At 49.8% G+C, this 20,634-nt stretch overlaps 1 protein-coding gene across 1 annotated transcript in view; it reads right to left on the minus strand.

The window, feature by feature from the left end:
• LOC132394658 (butyrophilin subfamily 1 member A1-like) overlaps positions 1-20,634 on the minus strand; it is an 80,564-nt gene that overhangs the window by 9,203 nt on the left and 50,727 nt on the right. Inside the window, exons 5-7 of the mRNA XM_059971021.1 lie at positions 17,695-17,811; positions 14,333-14,365; positions 2,804-2,830 (exon numbers count right to left, since the gene is read on the minus strand). Of these exons, the coding sequence (XP_059827004.1) occupies positions 2,804-2,830; positions 14,333-14,365; positions 17,695-17,811 (177 nt within the window). The remainder of the gene's footprint in view (positions 1-2,803; positions 2,831-14,332; positions 14,366-17,694; positions 17,812-20,634) is intronic.

The raw sequence follows: 20,634 nt of genomic DNA on the forward strand, positions 1-20,634 counted from the left end.
CCTCCATTTCCAACACTTCGGCCCTCACCCCATCCTCCCGTCACCACAACAGGGACCGTGTTCCCCTTGTCCTCACCTACCACCCCACCAGCCTCCGGATCCAGCATATTATCCTCCGCAATTTCTGCTACCTTCAACAGGACCCCACCACTAAGCACATCTTTCCCTCTCTACCCCTCTCCACCTTTTGCAGGGATCGTTGCCTCCACATCTGCCTGGTCCACACGTCCCTCCCCACAGATCTCCCACCTGGTACTTACCCCTGCAAGTGTAAGTGCTACACCTGTCCCTACACCTCCCCTCTCACCACCGTTCAGGGCCCCAAACAGTCCTTCCAGGTGAGGCAACACTTCACTCGTGAGTCTGTTGGGGTCATCTATTGCATCCGGTGCTCCCGGTGCGGCCTCCCCTACATCAGCGAGACCCGACGCAGATTGGGGGACCGCTTCGTCGAGCACCTCCGCTCCGTCCGTCACAACAGACAGGATCTCCCGGTTGCCACCCACTTCAACTCAGCTTCACATTCCCATTCGGATATGTCCATACATGGCCTCCTCTACTGCCATAATGAGGCCAAACTCAGGTTGGAGGAGCAACACCTCATATACCGTCTGGGTAGTCTCCAGCCCCTGGTATGAACATCGGATTCTCCAACTTCTGGTAATTCCCTCCCTCTCCCTTCCCGCATCCCAGTTTCACTCTGCCTCCTCCTCCAATTGCCTATCACCTCTCTCCTGATTCTGCCTTCCTCTACTACCAATAGTGCTTTCCCCTTACATTCCTCCTTCACCTCTCCTGTCTATCCCCTCCCTGCTTCCCCTCCCCCACCCCTTGATCATTCGTCTGATTGGTTTTTCACCTGACCCCCTACCAGCCTTCTCCTTCCCACCCTCCCCCCACCTTCTTTATGGTGCCCCTGCCCCCTCCCTCTTCAGTCCTGACGAAGGATCTCGGCCCAAAACGTTGACTGCTCGTTTCCACAGATGCTGCCCGACCTGCTGTGTCACATACTTTATCTGGATCTGTTAGTATCGATCCGTCTGCTGATCTTATGTATCCTGTAGAGGAGGTTTTTTAATTCCAGTAATTTCCCTAATTTTCTTGTGCATTTCTTTGCTGTTGTTAATGTGGCCTTCTACTTCATTGCATTTTTGATTCAGCCATCCTTCCTTTGCAATATTGCACAATTGTCCAGCTCTCTGTATTGCACTTCATTATTCTTCACTAACCTTCTTTGTTCCATCAGATCTAGAATTTCTTGGGTTATCCACCCCTTGTTGGTGTGTTGGATTTCTGGTACTGGGATTATCTCCTCTGCTGATTGCTGTATAGCATATTTAAATCTGTCCCAAATCGGTGTTGTTTCATTTTCTTTGATGTGTTCTTTTACAGCTTTTTTGAATTGTTGCTTAAGGATGCGATCATTTTTAGGTTCTCCCAACATATACTTCTTTCTCTTTGTTCCACGTTTCAGTTTCTTTAATTTTGTTTTGATGGTAGCTATTACTGGATGGTGATCTGAACCACAGTCTGCTCCTGGATAGGCTTTAGAATTTGTGATATTTTTTCTAAAGTGTTCGTTCATGGTAATGAAATCTATTTGATTCCGTGTTCTATCTCCAGGGCTGATCCAAGTACGCAATCTACGTTGATTGTTTTTATACCGAGTATTGGTGATCACTTGGTTGTTTCTGACACACCAATCAGTAAACCTTTCTCCATTTTCATTTTTCTCCCCTAATCCAAAAGGTCCTGTGATGTTATCAACCCTTCCCTGTCCAACTTTGGAGTTAAAATCTCCCATGACCAGTTTTATATCCTGAGATTTACATTGCTCATAAGCACTGTCAAGATCGTCATAAAACTTGTTGATATCCTCTTCAGTGATCAGTGGATCCACATCCCGTCACACACTCCTGTCAACTAATTCCCAGACAGGAGATCCAGTATTGCATTCTCTCTACTTGTGACAGCTACATGTTGAGGTAACTTTCCTGAAACATTTGATGATCTCTATCCGACCCAACTGTCTGCGCTCTCTCTGTGAATTCGCTCCTCTAAATCCTGCAGACTGTAGGGTGGTCGGTAATATAATACCGTTAATGTGGTCATAACTTTCTGATTCCTCAGTTCCACCCATGTAGCCTCAGTAGACAAGCCCTCCAGTCTGTCCGGCCTGAGCACTGCAGTAACACTTTTCCCAGGCTGGTGATACCAGATTTCCCTCTTTAATGTATAGTGCTCTATCATATTTGCCAATTTTGCTCCCATGTTTAAAAACACGTCTAAAACAATGGAACCTGGAACACTGAGCTGCCGGTCCTGCCCCTCCTCCAACCAATGGCTACAATGTCATAATTCCACGTGCTGATCCACGCTTTAAGCTCACCCACCTTACGTACAGTACTTCTTGCATTGAAATGGATGCAACTCAGAACATTCTTCCCACCACACTGAACCTTTCAATTGCTGTCTTTGTACGGAGTGTAAACAGCATCTTTTCTCACAACTGCTGGCACTTTGGTTCCCACCCCCCTGCAGGACTAGTTTACACCACTCCACCCCACCCCACCAACCCAGAGCAGTACCAGCAAATCTTCCCACTTGCAAACAAAACATACAAACTGTTATATTCCTGCTTCAGCCTATGAATGCAATCATGCCACATGACTCTTCCTCCTTTGTAAGAACACATCACCCTGAACTCCTTCAACCTCCTGAATACCTCCCATTACATCGAGACTGACTCATTTTCAAAAGCTGTTTATACTAAACCTCTCAGTCTAGTAATACAAGATCTTACCTTCATGGCCACATATCCTCTTCCACACTGAAAACAGAAAGAACAGACAAGACTGAAGAAATCTCTCGTGGATTTAGTGTGCAATTAATTTCACAGGAAATGGCTTTAGATACATAATCAGCCCCTAATTCTGTGTCACAACTTGTAGGTCAGAAGGTAAATGTTTATCCTCAAGGACCACGTCAGTAACTTTCCCAGAGTCTCAGTCTCCAGCATTACCATTTCCCACGGGGTGGAAGATACAAAAGCCTGAAGCAGTCTGAAGGACAGCTTCTACCCTGCTCTGATAAGACTATTGAATGGTTTCCTAGTACAATCAGATGCACTCTTGATCTGACAATCTACCTCAATGTGATCTTGCTCCTTATCATTTCCCTACTCTGCACTTGCTCCGGAGCTGTTACACTTTCTCTGCATGTTGTTGTTTTACCTCGTTCTATCAATGCACGGTGTCATTAATTAATCTGTACGAACAGCATGTGTCACATACCCCGGGTTACCAAACCAGCAGAAATGGAACAATACGTTGGAGTCTGGTATTACTGTAAACTGAGTAATACAGTAATATAAAATGCAAATATATATATATATAAAAAACAGGTTAGCAATGATATATTCTGTGTGTATATATACATACATACAGAAGTGTGGAAATATGAATCAAAACCAAGCTCCATCGGTCTAGGGGTCAATGAATAGACTTATGATGGTGCAGAGTTCAGTTCAGTTCAGTTCAATGCACTGTGGAGTGGAGGTGGGGAGGTGGATGGGGAGAGAGGTGGGGAGGAGAGAGGGAGAGGGGAGGGGCAGTAAAAAGTGGGAGAGAGTGGAGGACGGAGGAGTGAGAGATGGGTGTGAGAGATGAGGGGAGAGAGGTGGGGGTTGTGATGGGGGAAAGATGGGGAGATGGTTGGGGGAGAGAGGCAGGGAGAGATGGGGAGAGACATGGGATGTGAGGGGTGGGGGAGAGAAGGCTCGAGAGGGGGTGTGAGATGTGAAGGAGACTGGGAATGGGGGTTGTAGAGAGATGGCAGGGAATGGTGAGGGAGAGAGGAGGGGAAGTAGGAATGCGAGGGAAGGGAGAGCTAGAGTGGGGGCAGAGAGGGGAATGCTGAGAGGGGGAAAGGGAGAGACACAGAAAGATGGGAGGGGAGAGGGAGAGTTAGTGGGGATAGAGACGGGGGAGAGAAATGGGGAGGAGAGATTGGGGAGAAAGAGAGGAGGGCACAGAGGGGGTGGGTGAGGGACAGAGAGAGAGGTGAGAGGGGTGGGGAAGAGCAGGATAGTGGATAGAGAGAGAAGATAGAGAGGGAGTGGGTAAAGAGAGAGGAGAGGGTGTAAAGAAGGCAGAGGGGTGCTGGAGATGGGGAGAGAATGGCTTGAGGTTTGTGACAGAGGGGGAGAGGGGGTGGGGGAGAAAGAGAGAGGGGAGAGAGAGGAAAGAGAGGGGGGGCAGAGAGAAAGCAAGGGTGGGGGAGGGGCTGAGGAGAAAAGGGGGAATAAGAGAGGAGGGAAGAAAGGAGTGGGAAGAGGGATGTGAGGGAGAGAGGGTAGTGATGTAGGGAGAGCTCAGGGGTTAGAGGGCACGAGCATTAGGGAGGGGGATGGAGATTGGGGATAGAGAGTGGGGAGATGGGGAAGAGAGAGGTGGGGAGAGAGGGGGTAGTGGAATGGTGTAGAGGGTTAGAGAGTCTGGTAAAAAAGGGGGTTAGAGAGGGGGTAGAGAGAAAGAGGGAGAGGGGTAGAGAGAGGGGAGAGATGGTAGAAAGAGGGTTTGAGAGAGAGTTAGGGAGAGCGGTTTACAGACAGATGTTTAGGGACAATGTAGGGGGGGGTTACATGGGGGGGGTAGAGAGAGGAGTAGAAAGACAGCAGAGAAGGAGGGATTAGAGGGAGTAGAGTGTGGGTAGATGGAGACAGTGGGTAGACAGAGAGGGTGAAAGAGAGAGGGTAGAGGGACAGGGTAGAAAGAGGGAGTTAGAGAGAAGGGGTAGACGGAGAGGTGGGTAGAAGGAGAGAAGGTAGTAGAAGGACAGAGAAGATAGGGAGAGCAGGTTGAGAGAAGGGGTAGAGAGAAGAGGGTAGACAGAGAGGGGGTAGAGAGAGGGGGGGTTAGAGAGGGTGAGGGTAGAGAGTGGGTTAGGGAGAGTAGGGAAGAGAGAGGGGATAGAGAGAGAGGGTAGAGATGGGTTAGGGAGAGTGTTAGATAGAGAGGGTGTAGAGAGGTGATAGAGAAAGAGAGGGGGTAGAGAGAGGGGGGTTAGAAAGTGGCCGGGGTAGAGAGGGGTTTGTAGTCTGTGGGTAGTGGTGAGTAAAGAGAGTTGGTTTTGAGTGAGGGTTTTGGGGGGGTTAGAGGGAGGATTGTGCAGAGAGTGGGGGCTTAGAGTGGTTTAGAGGTGAGCGGTGAGAGATCGGATAGAGAGAGAAGGGGAGGGGGTAGAGAGACGACTAAGGAGAGAGAGAGAGAGTAGAGAGAGGGGTAGAGAGAGAGGAGGCTTGGGAGGTGGCTGGAGAGAGGTGAGAGTGTGTGTGGGAGGTGGGGGGAGTGTGGGGGTGAGAGGGAGAGTGGGTGAGAGGAAGTGTGGGAGATGAGGGCGGAGTGCCAGACGTGAGGAAGAGTGCCCGAGGTGAGGGAGGAGTGAGGGAGGTGAGAGGAGAGTGTGCTAGGTGAGGGTGGAGTATGGGTGGTGACGGGGAGTGGGGGAGGTGAGAGGGAGCGGGGGAGGAGAGGGAGAGTGTGGGGGGTGGGGGGTGTGCCAGAGGTGAGGAGGCAGTGTGGGAGGTGAGGGGGAGTGCGTGAGGTGAGTAAGACTGAATGAGGTGAAAGTATAGAGGGCGAGGTGAGAGGGAATTGAGGAGGTGACTTTAGAGTCGGGAAGATGAGGTGAGGGTTGAGTGGGGGAGGTTAATGGGGAGTGTGGGATGTGAGGGGCAGTGAGGAAAGAGAGTGGAGTGTGGTAGGTGGAGTGGTGGAAGTGAGGGAGAGTGGGGGTGGTGAAGGAGAGTTGAAAATTTGAGCGGGAGTGCCAGATGTGAGGGTGGAGTGAGGGGAGCTGAGGTGGGAATGGGGGAGGTGAGGGGGTTGGGTGGGAGGTGAGAGTGAGTAGGGGAGAGAGGGAAAGGGGAGGTGATGGAGAGTATGGGAGGTGAGGGGGAGTGCCGGAGGTGAGGGTGAGTGTGGGAGGTGAGAGGGAGTGTGGGAGGTGAGAGGGAGTGTGGGATGTGAGGGGGAGTGTGGGTGTTGAGGTATGTAGTAGAGAGAGGGGAAGGGGAGGTAAGGGAGAGTGTCGGAGGTGAGGTGGGAGTATAGGAGGGGGAGTGGGAGTATAGAAGGTGGAGTGGGAGGTGAGGGCGGAGTGCCAGAGGTGAGAGGGGAATATGCTAGGTGAGGGGGGAGTATGGGAGGTGAGGGGGAGAGTGAAAGGTGAGGGAGGAGGTGAGGAGGAGCATGGGAGGAGAGGGGAGGTGAGGTAGATTTGGGGAGTGTCGAGGTGAGGGGTGAGTGTGGGAGGTGAGTGGGAGTTTAGGAGATAGGGAGGAGTGTGGCAGGAGAGGGGGTGTGGGAGGTGAGGGGGAGTGTGCAATGTGAGGGTGTCTTTGGGAGGTGAGCCGGGATTGTGCGAGTAGTGAGGGAGAGGGGAGGGAACGGTGAGTGTGGGAGGTGAGGGGGAGTGTGGGAGGTGAGGGAGGTGAGGGAGGAGTGGGGGATGTGAGGGAGGACTGGGGTGGGGAGGGAGTATGGGCAGTGTGGGAGGTGAGGAGGAGTGTGGGGGTTGACAGGTGGGTTGGGGAGGTGAAGGCGGAGTGCCGGAGGTGAGGGAGGAGTGTGCTAGGTGAAGGGGGAGTATGGGAGGTGAGAGGTGGCGTGTCGAGATGAGGAGTGGGGGAGTTGAGGGGGGTGTGGACGTGAGGGGTGTGTGTGTGGAAGGTGAGGAGGGAGTGTGGGAGTTGAGGGGAGAGTGTGGGAGGTGAGAGGGAGTGTGCGATGTGAGGGGGAGTGTGGGAGGTGAGAGGGAGTGTGCGATGTGAGGGGGAGTGTGGGAGGTGAGCGGGGATTGTTCGAGTAGTGAGGGAGAGGGGAGGGAATGGGGAGTGAGGGAGGTGAAGGGTGATTGAGGGAGATGAGGGGTGGGTGTGGGAACTGAAGGAGGGTTGTGGTATTTGAGGGTGAGTGTGGGAGGTGAGGGGGAGTGTGGGAAGTGAGGGAGGTGTGGGAGGTGAGGGAGGAGTGGGGTGGGGAGGTGGAGTATGGGAGGGGGCAGTGTGGGAGGTGAGGGGGAGCGGGGAGGTGAGGAGGAGTGTGGGGGTTGATGGGTGAGTTGGGGAGGTGAAGGTGGAGTGCCGGACGTGAGGGAGGAGTGTGCTAGGTGAAGGGGGAGTCTGGGGGGAGAGGGGTTGAGTGTCAAGATGAGGGGGAGTGGTGTTGAGGGGGTGTATGGAAGTGAGGGGTGGGTTTGGGAGCTGAGGGAGGGGTGTGGTATTTGAGGCTGAGGGAGGTGAGGTGGAGTGTGGGGGTTGAGGGGTGAGTTGGGGAGGTGAGGGGGAGTATGCGGGTTGAGGGGTGAGTTGGGGAGGTGAGGGGGAGTGTGGTTGAGGGGTGAGTGAGGGAGTTGAGGTGTAAGTGTGGGAGGTGAGGGGTGGGTTTGGGAGCTGAGGGAGGGGTGTGGTATTTGAGGGTGAGTAGGGAGGTGAGGTGGGGGTTGAGTGTTGAGTTGGGGAGGTGAGGGGGAGTGTGGGGGTTGAGGGGTGAGTTGGGGAAGTGAGGGGGAGTGTGGGAGGTGCAGTCGGAGTGCCGGAGGAGAGGGAGAGTGCTGGAGGTGAGGGAGGAGTGTGCTAGGTGAAGGGGGATTATGGGAGGTGAGAGGTGGAGTGTCGAGATGAGGGGGAGTGGAGGGGGGTGTGTGGAAGGTGAGAGGGGAGTGTAGGAGGAGTGTGGTAGTTCAGGGTGAGTGTGGGAGGTGAGGGGGTGTGTCGAGGTGAGGGAGAGTGTGGGAGGTGAGGGCAGAGTGCCAGAGGTGAGGGGGAGTGCCGGAGGTGGGGGAAGTGCCTGAGTTGAGGGAGGTGAGAGGGGAACGTCCTAGCTGAGAGGGGCGTATGGGAGGTGAGGGGTGGAGTGTTGAAATGAGAGGCAGTGTGGAGGTGAGTGGTGTGTGTGGGAGGTGTGCGGCGAGTATGGGGTGAGGGAAGGGTATGTGAGGGGAATGGTGGGAAGTGGGATTTGAGGGGTGAGTGGTTAAGGTGAGAGGGAGTTGGGGATGTGAGGGGGAGTGTGGGAGGTGAGGGGCAGTGTGGGTAGTGGGGTAATGTGGGAGGTGAGGGGGAGTGTGGCATGTGAGGGGGAGTTTGGGAGGTGAGAGGGAGTGTGGGATGTGAGGGGGAGTGTGGCAGGTGAGGGAGGGGAGGTAAGTGGGAGTGAGGGAGATGAGGGGTGAGTGGGGGAGGTATGAGGGAGTGTGGGAGGTGAGGGGTGAGTAGGTAAGTTATAGGGAGCGTGGGACGTGAGGGGGAGTGTGGCAGGTGAGGGAGGGGAGGTAAGTGGGAGTGAGGGAGATGAGGGGTGAGTGGGGGAGGTATGAGGGAGTGTGGGAGTTGAGGGGGAGTAGGGGAGAGAGGGAAAGTGGAGGTGAGGGAGAGTATGGAATGTGAGGGAGAGCACTGGAGGAGAAGGAGGTGTGCCGGAGGTGAGTGGGGAGTATGGGAGGTGAGGGGTAGTGTCAAGTTGAGGAAGAGTGTGGTAGTTGAGGTTCAGTGTGGGTGGTGAGGGGTTAATGTGAGTTGTGAGGGGGAGTGCCGGAGGTGAGGGAGGAGTGTGCTAGGTGAACGGGGAGCATGGGAGATGAGGGGTGGAGTGTCGAGATGAGGGGGAGTGGGGGAGTTGAGGGGTGAGTGTGGGATGTGAGGGGGTGTGTGGCAGGTGAGGAGGAGTGTGACAGGTGAGGAGGAGTGTGGCAGGTGAGGGAGGAGTGGGGAAGGTGAGGGTGAGTGTGGGATGTTAGGGGGAGTGCGGGAGATGAGGGGGAGTAGGGGAGAGGGGGAAAGGGGAGGAGAGGGAGAGTGCCGGAAGTGAGGGAGGTGTGTGCTAGGTGAGGGCAGAGTATGAGAAGTGAGGGGTGGAGTGTTGAGGTGTGGCTGAGTGGGGGTGTTGAGGGGTGACTGTGGGAGGTGAGGGAGAGTGGGGGATGTGATCAGGAGCTTGGGAGGTGAGGGGGAGTGCCGGAGGTGAGGGAGGATGGCCGGAGTTGAGGGAGTAGTGTGCTAGGTGAAGGGGGAGTATGGGAGGAGAGGGGTGGAGTGTCGAGCTGGGGGTGCAGTGGGGGAGTTAATGGGATGTGTGGAGGTGATGAGTGAATGTCGGAGGTGAGAGGTGAGTGTGGGAGATGAGGGAGGGGTGTGGGAGATGAGGGAGGGGTATGGGAGATGAGGGAGGGGTGCGAGGTTGAGGGGGAGTGTGGGATGTGAGGGGGTAGGGGAGGTGTGGAAGGGAGTGTGGTAGTAGAGGGGGAGAGGGGTAAGTGAGGGTCGAGTGGGGGAGATGAGGGTGGAGTAGGGGAGGTGAAGGGGGAGCATGGGAGGTGAGGGGGAGTGGGGGAGTGTCAAGATGAGAGGGGAGGGGGGAGTTGAGTGGGTGTGTGCAGGTGCAGGGTGAGTGTGGGACATGAGGGGGGAGTGTGGGCAGTGAATGGAAGCTTTGGAGGTGAGGTGGAGCGGGGAGGTGAGGGGGAGAGTGTGGGTTGGGGGGTGAGTTGCAGAGGTGAGGGGTGAGCAGGAATTGTGGGAGGGGAGGGGGAGAGGGGAGGTTTGGGGGAATGAGGGAGGTGAGGGGTGAGTGTGGCAGTTGAGGGTGAGTGTGGGAGGTGAAGGGGAGTGCGGGATGTGATGGGGAGTGTGGGAGGTGCGGGGAAGTGTCAGAGGTGAATGGGAGCAGTGTAGGTGAGGGGGAGTGTGGGGGTTGAGGGGTGAGTTGGGGTGGGGGAGTGTAGGAGGTGAGGTCGGAGTGCCGGACATGAGGGAGGAGTGAGGGAGGAGTGAAGGATGTGAGAGGGGAGTGTGCTAAGTGAGGGGGGAGTATGGGAGTTGAGGGGTGGAGTGTCGAGGTAAGGGGGAGTGGGGGATTTGAGGAAGTGTGTGGAGGTGAGGGAGGAGTGTGGGAGGTAAGGGAGGAGTGTGGGAAGTGAGGTAGGGTTGTGGGAGGTGAGGGGGTGTGTGGAGGTGAGGGGGAAATGTGGGAGTTGAGGGGGGAATGTGGGAGGTGAGGATAAGCAGGTGAGGTTAAGGGGAGTGTGGGGGTGAGGGGTGGGTGTTGGCGGTGAGTGGGAGTGTGGGGTGTGGGGGTGGGTGTTGGCCGTGAGTGGGAGTGTGGGGTGTGATAGCGGAGTATGCAAGGTGAGGGGGGAATATGGGAGGTGTGGGGGGAGTGTTGGAGGTGAAGTGGAGAGTAAGGGATGAAGGGTGAGTGGGGGAGGTGAGGAGGAAGTGTGGGATGTGATGGGGAGTGGGGGATGTGAGGGGGTAGTGGGGGAGTTGAGGGGGAGTGTGGAAGGAAAGGGGAGTGTGGGAGGTGAGCGGGGAGTGGCTGAGTTGAGGTAGGAGTGCGGGATGTGAGGGGAGGCGGAGGTGAGGGGGAGTTGCGGACGTGAGGGTGGAGTGTGGGATGGGGAGTGGGGGAAGTGAGGGAGTGTGGGAGGTGTGGGAGCATGGGAAGTGAGGTGCAGTGGGGAGGTGAGGCGGTCAGGGGGTGTGGCATAGTTGAGGGGAATGTGTGTGAGGTGAGGAGAGAGTGGGGATGTGAGGGGGAGTGAGGGATGTGAGGGGGAGTGGGGGAGGTGAGGGGTGAGTGGAGAGATGAGGGGAGAGTAGTGAGATATAACAATTACAGCACGGAAACAGGCCATCTCAGCCATTCTAGTCCGTGCCAACGCTTACACTCACCTAGTCCCACTGGTCCACACTCAGCACATAACCCTCCATTCCTTTCCTGTCCATATACCTATCCAATTTTACTTTAAATGACAATACCGAACCTGCCTCTACCACTTCTACTGGAAGCTCATTCCACAAGGCTACCACTCTGAGTAAAGAAATACCCCCTCGTGTTACCCTTAAACTTTTGCCCCCTAACTCTCAAATCATGCCTTCTTGTTTGAATCTCCCCTACTCTCAATGGAAAAAGCCTATCCACATCAACTCTATCTACCCCCCTCATAATTTTAAATACCTCTATCAAGTCCCCCCTCAACATTCTATGCTCCAAAGAATAAAGACCTAACTTGTTCAACCTTTCCCTGTAACTTAGGTGCTGAAACCCAGGTAACATTCTAGTAAATCTTCTCTGTACTCTCTCTATTTTGTTCTCTCTAAATTATCTTTCATATAATTTTGTGACCAGAACTGTACACAATACTCCAAATCTGGCCTTACCAATGCCTTGTACAATTTTAACATTACATCCCAACTCGTATACTCAATGCTCTGATTTATAAAGGCCAGGATACCAAAAGCTTTCTTCACCACCCTATCCACATGAGATTCCACCTTCAGGGAACTATGCATCATTATTCCTAGATCACTCTGTTCGACTGCATTCTTCAATGCCCTACCATTTACCATGTATGTCCTATTTGGATTATTCCTACCAAAATTTAGCACCTCACTCTTATCAGCATTAAACTCCATCTGCCATCATTCAGCCCATTCTTCTTACTGGCCTAAATCTCTCTGCAAGCTTTGAAAACCTATTTCATTATCCACAACCACCTACCTTAGTATCATCTGCATACTTACTAATCCAATTTACCACCCCATCATCCAGATCATTAAAGTATATGACAAACAACATTGGACCCAGTACAGGTCCCTGAGGCACACCACTAGTCACCGGCCTCCAACCTGACAAACAGTTATCCACCACTACTCTCTGGCATCTCCCATCCAGCCACTGTTGAATCCATTTTACTACTTCAATATTAATATTTAATGACTGAACCTTCCTAACTAACCTTACGTCCGGAACCTTGTCAAAGGCCTTACTGAAGTCCATATAGACAACATCCACTGCTTTACCCTCGTCAACTTTCCTCGTAACCTCTTCAAAAAATTCAATGATTTGTCAAACATGACCTTCCACGCACAAATCCATGCTGACTGTTCCTAATCAGACCCTGTCTATCCAGATAATTAAATATACCATCTCTAAGAATACTTTCCATTAATTTACCCACCACTGACGTCAAACTGACAGGCCTATAATTGCTAGTTTTACTCTTGGAACCCTTTTTAAACAATGGAACCGCATGAGCAAAACGCCAATCCTCCAGCGCCAGCCCCGTTTCTAATGACATTTGAAATATTTCTGTCAGAGCCTCTGCTACCATGGAGCTCTCAAACTTTTAACCTTTCCTTTCAACCTAACAGGAACATAAAGATTCTGTACCCTCAAAATTTCACCTTTAAATGATCTCCATTTCTCCATTACATCCTTCCCATAAAACAAATTGTCCCAATTATTTGTTTTATATTGCAATACTTCCTCACTATTCTTGGTGGTGCGGCTGTAACGAAACCCAATTTCCCTCGGGGTCAATAAAGTATGTCTGTCTGTCTGTCTGTAAGTCCTTTTGCATCTCCTCAAAGTTAGCCTTTCTCCAATCAAAAATCTCAACCCCGGGTCCAGTCCTATCCTTCTCCATAATTATATTGAAACTAATGGTATTGTGATCACTGGACCTGAAGTGCTCCCCAACACATACCTCCGTCACCTGACCTATCTCATTCCCTAACAGGAGATCCAACACTGCCCTTTCTCTAGTCGGTACCTCTATGTATTGCTGCAAAAAACTATCCTGCAGACATTTTACAAACTCCAAACCATCCATCCCTTTTACAGATTGGGCTTCCCAGTCTATGTGTGGAAAATTAAAATCTCCCACAATCACAACCTTGTGCTTACTGCAAATATCTGCTACCTCCTTACAAATTTGCTCCTCCAATTCTCGCTCCCCATCTATAATACACCCCTGTAAGTGTTATTACACCTTTCCCATTCCTCAATTCCACCCAAATAGTCTCCCTAGACAAGCCCTCTAATCTATCCTGTCAGAGCACCGTTGTAATATTTTCTCAGACAAGCAATGCAACACCTCCCCCTCTTGTCCCTCCGATTCTATCACACCTGAAGCAACGAAATCCAGGAATATTTAGTTGCCAATCACACCCCTCCTGCAACCATGTTTCACTAATAGCTACAACATCATATTTCCAGGTATCAATCCATGCTCTAAGCTCATCTACCTTTCTTACAATGCTCCTAGCATTAAAATAAATGCATTTAAGAAACTCTCCACCTCTTCCTCTCTGTTCATCCCTAACGATGTGATCAACTTTATAATCTCTTTCTTCCTTCTCCCCTACATCTTTGGTCTGAGCACTCCCCTTCTCTATCACCTGCCTATCCCCCCTCACACACTGTCTACTAGCTTTCTCTATTTGTGAACTAACCTCCTCTCCCCTGGTCTCTTCAAATTGATTCCCACCCCCAACCATTCTAGTTTAAAGTCTCCCCAGTAGCCTTAGCAAACCTATGATGATTTGATGAGGGGGAAGTGGGGGAGGTGAGAGGTGTGTGGGATGTGAGGGGGGGTGTGGGAGGTGAAGGAGAGTGTGGGAGGAGAGGGGGAGTGGGGGAAGTGAGGGTGGAGTTGGGGAGGTGAGTCGGAGTGTGGGAGGTGAGGGAAGAGTGCAGGAGGTGAGGGGGAGGGGGAGTTGAGTGGAGTAGGGGAGGTGAGGGTGTGTGTGGGAGGTGAGGGTGTGAGAGGTATTATTCGGACCTTCGGGACTGTCGGACTGCAGAACATGGGTGCAGACACAGGGTGAGTGTGGGCTGGGATCAGCAACTTCTGACCCTGTAATATTCCAGCCTGTGTCAGATTGGTGATTGATCTTCGGTGCAGAAATACAAACCCAGTTCTGGGAATTTGCCAGCATGTTCTCGAGGTTGGTGTGAAGCACCCAAAGCACAAGGGCTTGGAAAATTCCACCCAGAGCATTTCATTCACATGACAAGGATTAGTTCACACAACAAACAATGGGTGGAGGAAATCAGTGAGCAGCACCTCTGGGGTGGGGTGCGGGCTGGTGGTGAAGTGAAATTTTGACAATTTTGGTCAAAATCCTGCATCAGTCTTTATGAAGGCTTTAAACTGAAAACATCCAGTCTTAATGCAGCTTTACGCCAAATATGAAAGACCTTTGCTCACTAACCATCACTCCCACCGATAGATTATGTTTAACCCACTGTTCCCAGAGAAGACTGTTCACTCCAAATCTGAAGTCTCTTGTATTTGATCAAGATTATTTTAAGGAGCCTTGGTTGTAAAATACAGGGAATTAGTTTATTATTCTTAATATACAAATCTCTAAACAGAGCAATGTCATGAAAGACTTAAATAATTCATCCTCACAGAAGAAAATGTTTTTATTAAATAAAACGGCTATTTCTTGTAGTTTCTGAATATTTCAATATTGAACTCTTACCAGATTCTACGATGGATTTCTGAAGTTCCAGCTCTGAAAAGACAGACCAGTGGTATATTAGAACAACAACAAATTTTCAGGACAATGATCTTGCTTCAGATGCTGGAGATCTGAAAGAATGGGGAACACTCAGGGGGTCAGGCAGCTGTGGAGACGATAAATGACAACACAAAGACCATTCCCAACAGTTGCTGTAGGAAAACATGAACACAGTGATCATGGTTTGAAGTGGTTACACTCAGTGTTGAATTTGAAATGCTGTGAGCTACCCGCTGTATATGGTGCTCACAGTGTGACCTCTTCTGCATTCGTGAGACCCGATGTAGGTTGGGGGACTGTCTTGTTGGCACCATCACTCCACCTGCATCAGGCAGGATTTCCCAGTGGCCAACCATTTTAATGCCAATCCCCATTCCCATTCCGACATATTGAGCCTCCTCTCCTGGCACAATGAGGCCACTCTTGTGTTGGAGAAGCAACACCTGATATTAGTTTCCAACCTGATGGCATGAATATCAATTTCTCCCCCCACCCAACTTCTCCCTTTTTCCATTTCCCATTCTGACCCCCTCCTTAACCCCTCTCTTCTCCTAACCTGCCTATCACCTCCCTCTGATGCCCTCCCTCCACTATTTTTCTATTCCCCATTCTGACTCCCCTCTGACCCCTTCTAGATAGATAGATACTTTATTGATGCCAAATGAAGTTACAGATATTAGAATAAAAAATGTAACTTCAAACAGTCTAACAGGAGGGGTCATCACTTCCCCTCTAGAGATTGACTCATTATCGAGCCTAATCGCTGAGGGTAAGAATGACTTCATCTAGTGATTTTTAGACAAGCGCAGTTGTCTTAGTTTATTACTAAAAATGATCCTCTGTTCAGTCTAGGTGACATGCAGAGGGTGAGAAACATTGCCCATATTTTCCGTCAGGTCCTTTGTTCTACAACAGCCTCCAGTGTGTACAATTTGACTCCTTTTACAGAGCCAGCCTGTCTAATCGGTTTATTGAGCCTGTTGGCATCTCCAGTGTTGATGCCATTGCCCCAGCACACCACCGCATTGAAGACTGTATCGGTGACAACAGACTGGTAGAACATGAGAAAGAGAGGCCTGCAGACTCCAAAGGACCTCAGTCTCCTCAGAAAGTAGAGGAAACTCTGATCCTCCTTGTACACAGCTTCAGTGTTGGTGCTCCATTCAAGGCTGTCATCCAGGTGTACCCCCAGGTACTTGTTGGTCCTCACCTCATTCACATTCTCACCATCAATAGTAACAGGGAGCAGTGCAGGATGTCTTCCTAAAGTCCATCACCATCTCCTTTGCCTTCCTGATGTTGAGCTGAAGGTGATTCAGCTTGCAGCATTTGATAAATTCCAAGACCTGAAGGCAGATGAGCAGGTTAGGCCATTCAGCCCATTGAGTCTGCTCCACTATCCAGGACTGCTGATCTCTGATCCCACCCAACCCCATGCACCTGACACTCCCCATATCCTTTGATGCCCTGACCGATCAAGAAACTTCTGCCCGAAATAAACTCACTGACTTGGCCTCCACCACAGTCTGTGGCTGAGCATTCCACAGATTCACTGCTCTCTGGCTAAAAACAATTTCTCCTTACCTCTGTTCTAAAAGGTCGCCCCTCAATTTTGAGGTTGTGCCCTCTAGTTCTGGATATCTCCACCACAGAAAACCGACCCGAGGAATACCACTAGTCACTGGTAGCCAACCAGAAAAGGCCCCTTTTATTCCCACTCACTGCCTCCTGCCTTCCACCAGTTCCTCTCCACAGGATTTTATTTGCTAAGCAGCCTCATGTCTGGCACCTTATCAAATGCCTTCTGAAAATCCAAGTAAATCACATCCACTGTCTCTCCTTTGTCCACACTACTTGGTACTTCCTCGAGGAACTCCAACAGATTGGTCAGGCAAGATTTCCCGTTACAGAAACCATGCTGACTTTGACTTATTTTATCATTAGTCTCCAAGTACCCCACAACCTCATCCTTAAAAATAGACTCCAACAGTTTAGCAACCAGTGAGATTAGGCTAACTAGCCTATAACTTCCTTTCTTTTGCCTTCCTCCCTTCTTAAAGAGTGGAGTGATATTTGCAAATTCCAGTCCTCCAGACCCATGACAAACATCCTCCACCAAGGCCCTGTATTCATCCTCCCAGCCTCTCTTTATACACTACTGCTAAGTTGTCAGATAATTTTCTACAGATGAAATGACTGTGTTGTATCTAAAGCCTGGGGTATACAGGGTAAACAGCACGGGAGCCAATACCATTGCCTGTGGGGCCCCAGTGCTGCTTCTAGCCATGTCTGACACACAGCTGTGAAGCCACACAAACTGTGGTCTGCCAGTCAGGTAGTCCATTATCCAGGATACAATGGAATTGCCAACCTGTATTGAACGGTGCTTTTCCTCAGCAATGAGGGCTATATGGTATCCTTACAGTGCTTCTCTCCGAACATGCCTATCACCTCCCTCTGATGCTTTCCCTCTTCTCTTTTTCCATTCCCCATTCTGACTTCCCTCCTACCACTTCTGCTCCACTGCCTATCAGGTCCCTTCTCCTTCTCTCTCTCCCCTGATCCATTCTCCTCTCCAATAAAGATTCCTTCTGCTTCAAAACTTTACTTTTCAAATCTATCATCCCCCATCTTCACAATTCAATTCTCTTCCTCATCCACCACTCTTTTCCTTCAGCTGCCTTCACCTACCAGCCTCTGGATTGTACTCCGTCCCCTCCACCCATGTTCTCGCTGGCTTCTTCACCCTTCCTTTCCAATCAAGGGTCTTGGTCTGAGACGTTGACTGTTTATTTCTTTCCACAGATGCTGAGTTCCTCCAGCACTTTTGTGCTTTATACTAAAAAGATGAAGTTCTGTTCTTCATCCTCTGTTTAGCCTCTTTAGAACACTTTAGGACACTGTGAGTGGAGAGCTTGTAGTGGGATAGGTTACACAATCAAAATGCGTAGTTTTAAAATTTGGTTTGAGCTATTGAACAAAGTTATCGTATAAACTGTACCCAGTCTCACCACTGCAGAGGAGCCTAAACATCGGGAACCAAGTTACCGGAAGCAGGTGAATCAGTGACCAGTTGATCCTCCGGGCACGTCACCATGCACACACATCGGGCAGTTTCCTTCCTTACTTCCCATCTCTATGGCTACAAATATTCTTTCCAGAGAAAACATTCACTGCTGGAATGTCAGACCCTGCTGGGAAATGTGGATTTTACATGATTTCTCCAGAAAATGCTCTGGCTTTTCATCGAAATTTCAGAGGGAAACTGGGAGATGTTCCAGTGGATTTCCAGGCCAGTAGCTCACAATATTGCAGAAACGTACCTTTTATGTGTCTGTTTTGTTTCACATTCCAATAAATCACAGTGGAGTTAGCAGCAATTAGAACACAAATGGTGACCAGTAGCAGGGCCCATTGAACAACAGCAGGGAAGAGATCGTCTGTAGAATAAAGATCAGTGAATCAGACAATGAAAAAATCTGCAATGCACCCCAGCGGGATTAGTTCGGTAAACATAGAAACATAGAAAATAGGTGCAGGAGTAGGCCTTTCGGCCCTTCGAGCCTGCACCGCCATTCAGTATGATCATGGCTGATCATCCAACTCAGAACCCTGTACCTGCTTTCTCTCCATACCCCTGATCCCTTTAGCCACAAGGGCCATATCTAACTTCCTCTTAAATATAGCCAATGAACCGGACTCAACTGTTTCCTGTGGCAGACAATTTCACAGATTCACCACTCTCTGTGTGAAGAAGTTTTTCCTCATCTTGGTCCTAAAAGGCTTCCCCTTTATCCTTAAACTGTGACCACTCGTTCTGGACTTCCCCATTATCGGAAACAATCATCCTGCATCTAGCCTGTCCAATCCCTTTAGAATTGTATACGTTTCAATAAGATTCCCCCTCAATCTTCTAAATTCCAGTGAGTATAAGCCTAGTCGATCCAGTCTTTCTTCATATGAAAGTCCTGCCATCCCAGGAATCAATCTGGTGAACCTTCTTCGTACTCCATGAGGTGGAAAGTCCACAACTGCCCGAGCAGCCTCCTCCTGTCACGTCAATAGGTGTTTACTGGAAGAACCAGAAATGGCTGCAATGGACTGTTATAATGGAGGCTCTGAGATTTCATCACTCTCACTGATGTCTAATTGCAGAGATATACAGCCCAGAAACAGGTCCATCAGCCCAACTGGTCCATGATGAACAACATGCCCCATCCAAACTAGTCCCTTTTGCCAGGGTTTAGCCCAGATCCTTCTAAACCTTCCTTGTCCATGTGCCCGACAGATTGTCCATTCAAAGTTTTAATGTTCCATGCACAAGTCCATGTAAGCACCAGCTCAAAAAACACACACACGCAGCAACATCACAGGCTATATAGTCACAGAGGTAGCACTCACAATGAAAACATAAATTATACATAATTTTTACAGGAAATAACACAATCAGAATGAAAAAATAAACAAAGTCTGTTGTAGTGCAAAGTGATCAAGGTTGTCACAGTGTTGTACTGAGGTAGTGATTAGAGTTTTGTGAGTTAGTTCATGAACTGAACAGTTTCTATTCCTGAACCTGGTTGTGTGGGGACTTCAGGCTTCTGTAGCTTCTGCCTAATGGTCACTGCAAGGAGATGTCATGGCTGAATGGTGAAAATCTTTAATAATGGAATTGCCTTCTAGAGGCAGCACCTCCTGTAGATACTACCAATGGTGGGGAGGGATTTGCCCCTGATGTATTGGGCTGAGTCCACTTCTCTCTGCAGCTTCTTACATTCCCGGGCATTCAGATTGCCAGAGCAGATCATGATACGACCAGCCAGAATGCTGAGTATTGTTACAATTGTTATTATTGTACTTGTCTCAACCAGCTCCCCTGGCAGCTTATTCCACATAGCAACTTCAGTGGAAAAAAGGTTGCTGCTCATGTTACTGCTAAATTCCCCCCCCCCACCTTAAAACTATGCCTCTACAGCAGAAGATAGTGGAGAGTTTGTGGAGGCAAATGCTGGAAAGACCTCGGACAAAGTTAGGAATACAAAGGTTGAGCATGGTGTGACCTGTGTTTGAGCCACAAATATGTCAATGCAAGAAGTGTCATAGGAAAGGTGAATAATAGTGCTGAAGGTCAGGTAGCTGGTTTACGAACAGAGGCAATGTGCAATGAGGAGAGGCTGCTGACAGGACAAAATTGCAGTCAACAGGATGAGTTGTAATGTAAAAGGTGGACAAAATCAACAAGGGTGAACACAGGACTGACATAGTATACGGAATAAGGTAGATGAACTTGCAGCACAGTTACAGATTGTCAGGTAGGATGTTGGAGCCATCACTGAATCACGGCTGAAAGATTATAGCTGGGATCATAATGTCTGAGGATACACTTTGTATTGAAAGGACAGGCAGGAAAGCAGCATTGCTCTGTTGGTAGAAACTGATATCATCATTCGACAGAGGTGAAGTAGGGTTGGAAGCTGTTGAATCATTGTGGACAGAGCTAAGGAACTGCAAGGGTAAAAAGACCCTGAGAGGAGTTGTATACAGACCCCCAGACAATAGTAAGGATATGGCCTACAAATTACTATGGAAGAAAGAAAATGCATACCACAAGGGCAATATTACAATAGTCATGGGGGACTTCAGTATGCAGGTAGATTGAGAAAATCAGGCTGGTGCGGGATTCCTGCAGGGGGAATTTCTAGAATGCCTACTACGTAGCTGTTCAGAACAGCTTGTTGAGCTCAAAAGAGAATCAGATATTTCAGATTGGGTGTTGTGCAATGAACCAGAATTGATTAGAGAGCTTAATGTAAAAGAACCCTTGGGGGTGATCACTGAAATTTGAGAAGGAAAAACTCAAGTCAGATGTATCTGTATTTCAGTGGAGTAAAGGGAATTACAGGGGAATGAAAGAGGAGTTGGCCAGAATTGATTGGAAAAGAACACTGGCAGGGATGACAGCAGTCAGCAAAGCCTGGAATTTCCGGAAGCAATTCAGAAGCACGGGATATATACATCCCAAAGAGGAAGAGGTTTTCTAAAGGAACGATGACACAATCGTGGCTAGCATGATAAGTCAAAGCCAAAGAGAGCATATAATAGAGCAAAAGTTAGTGGGAAATTAAAGTATTGAAAAGCTTTTAAAAACCAACAGAAGGCAACTAAAAAGGTCACTAAGGGAAAGATGGAATACAAAAGCAAGAGAGCCAATAATATTAAAGTGGATATCAAAAGTTTCTTCAGATACATAAAGTGTAAAAGAGAGG

Source organism: Hypanus sabinus, chromosome 5 (genome assembly GCF_030144855.1).
Source record: "Hypanus sabinus isolate sHypSab1 chromosome 5, sHypSab1.hap1, whole genome shotgun sequence".
Classification (NCBI taxonomy): domain Eukaryota; kingdom Metazoa; phylum Chordata; class Chondrichthyes; order Myliobatiformes; family Dasyatidae; genus Hypanus; species Hypanus sabinus.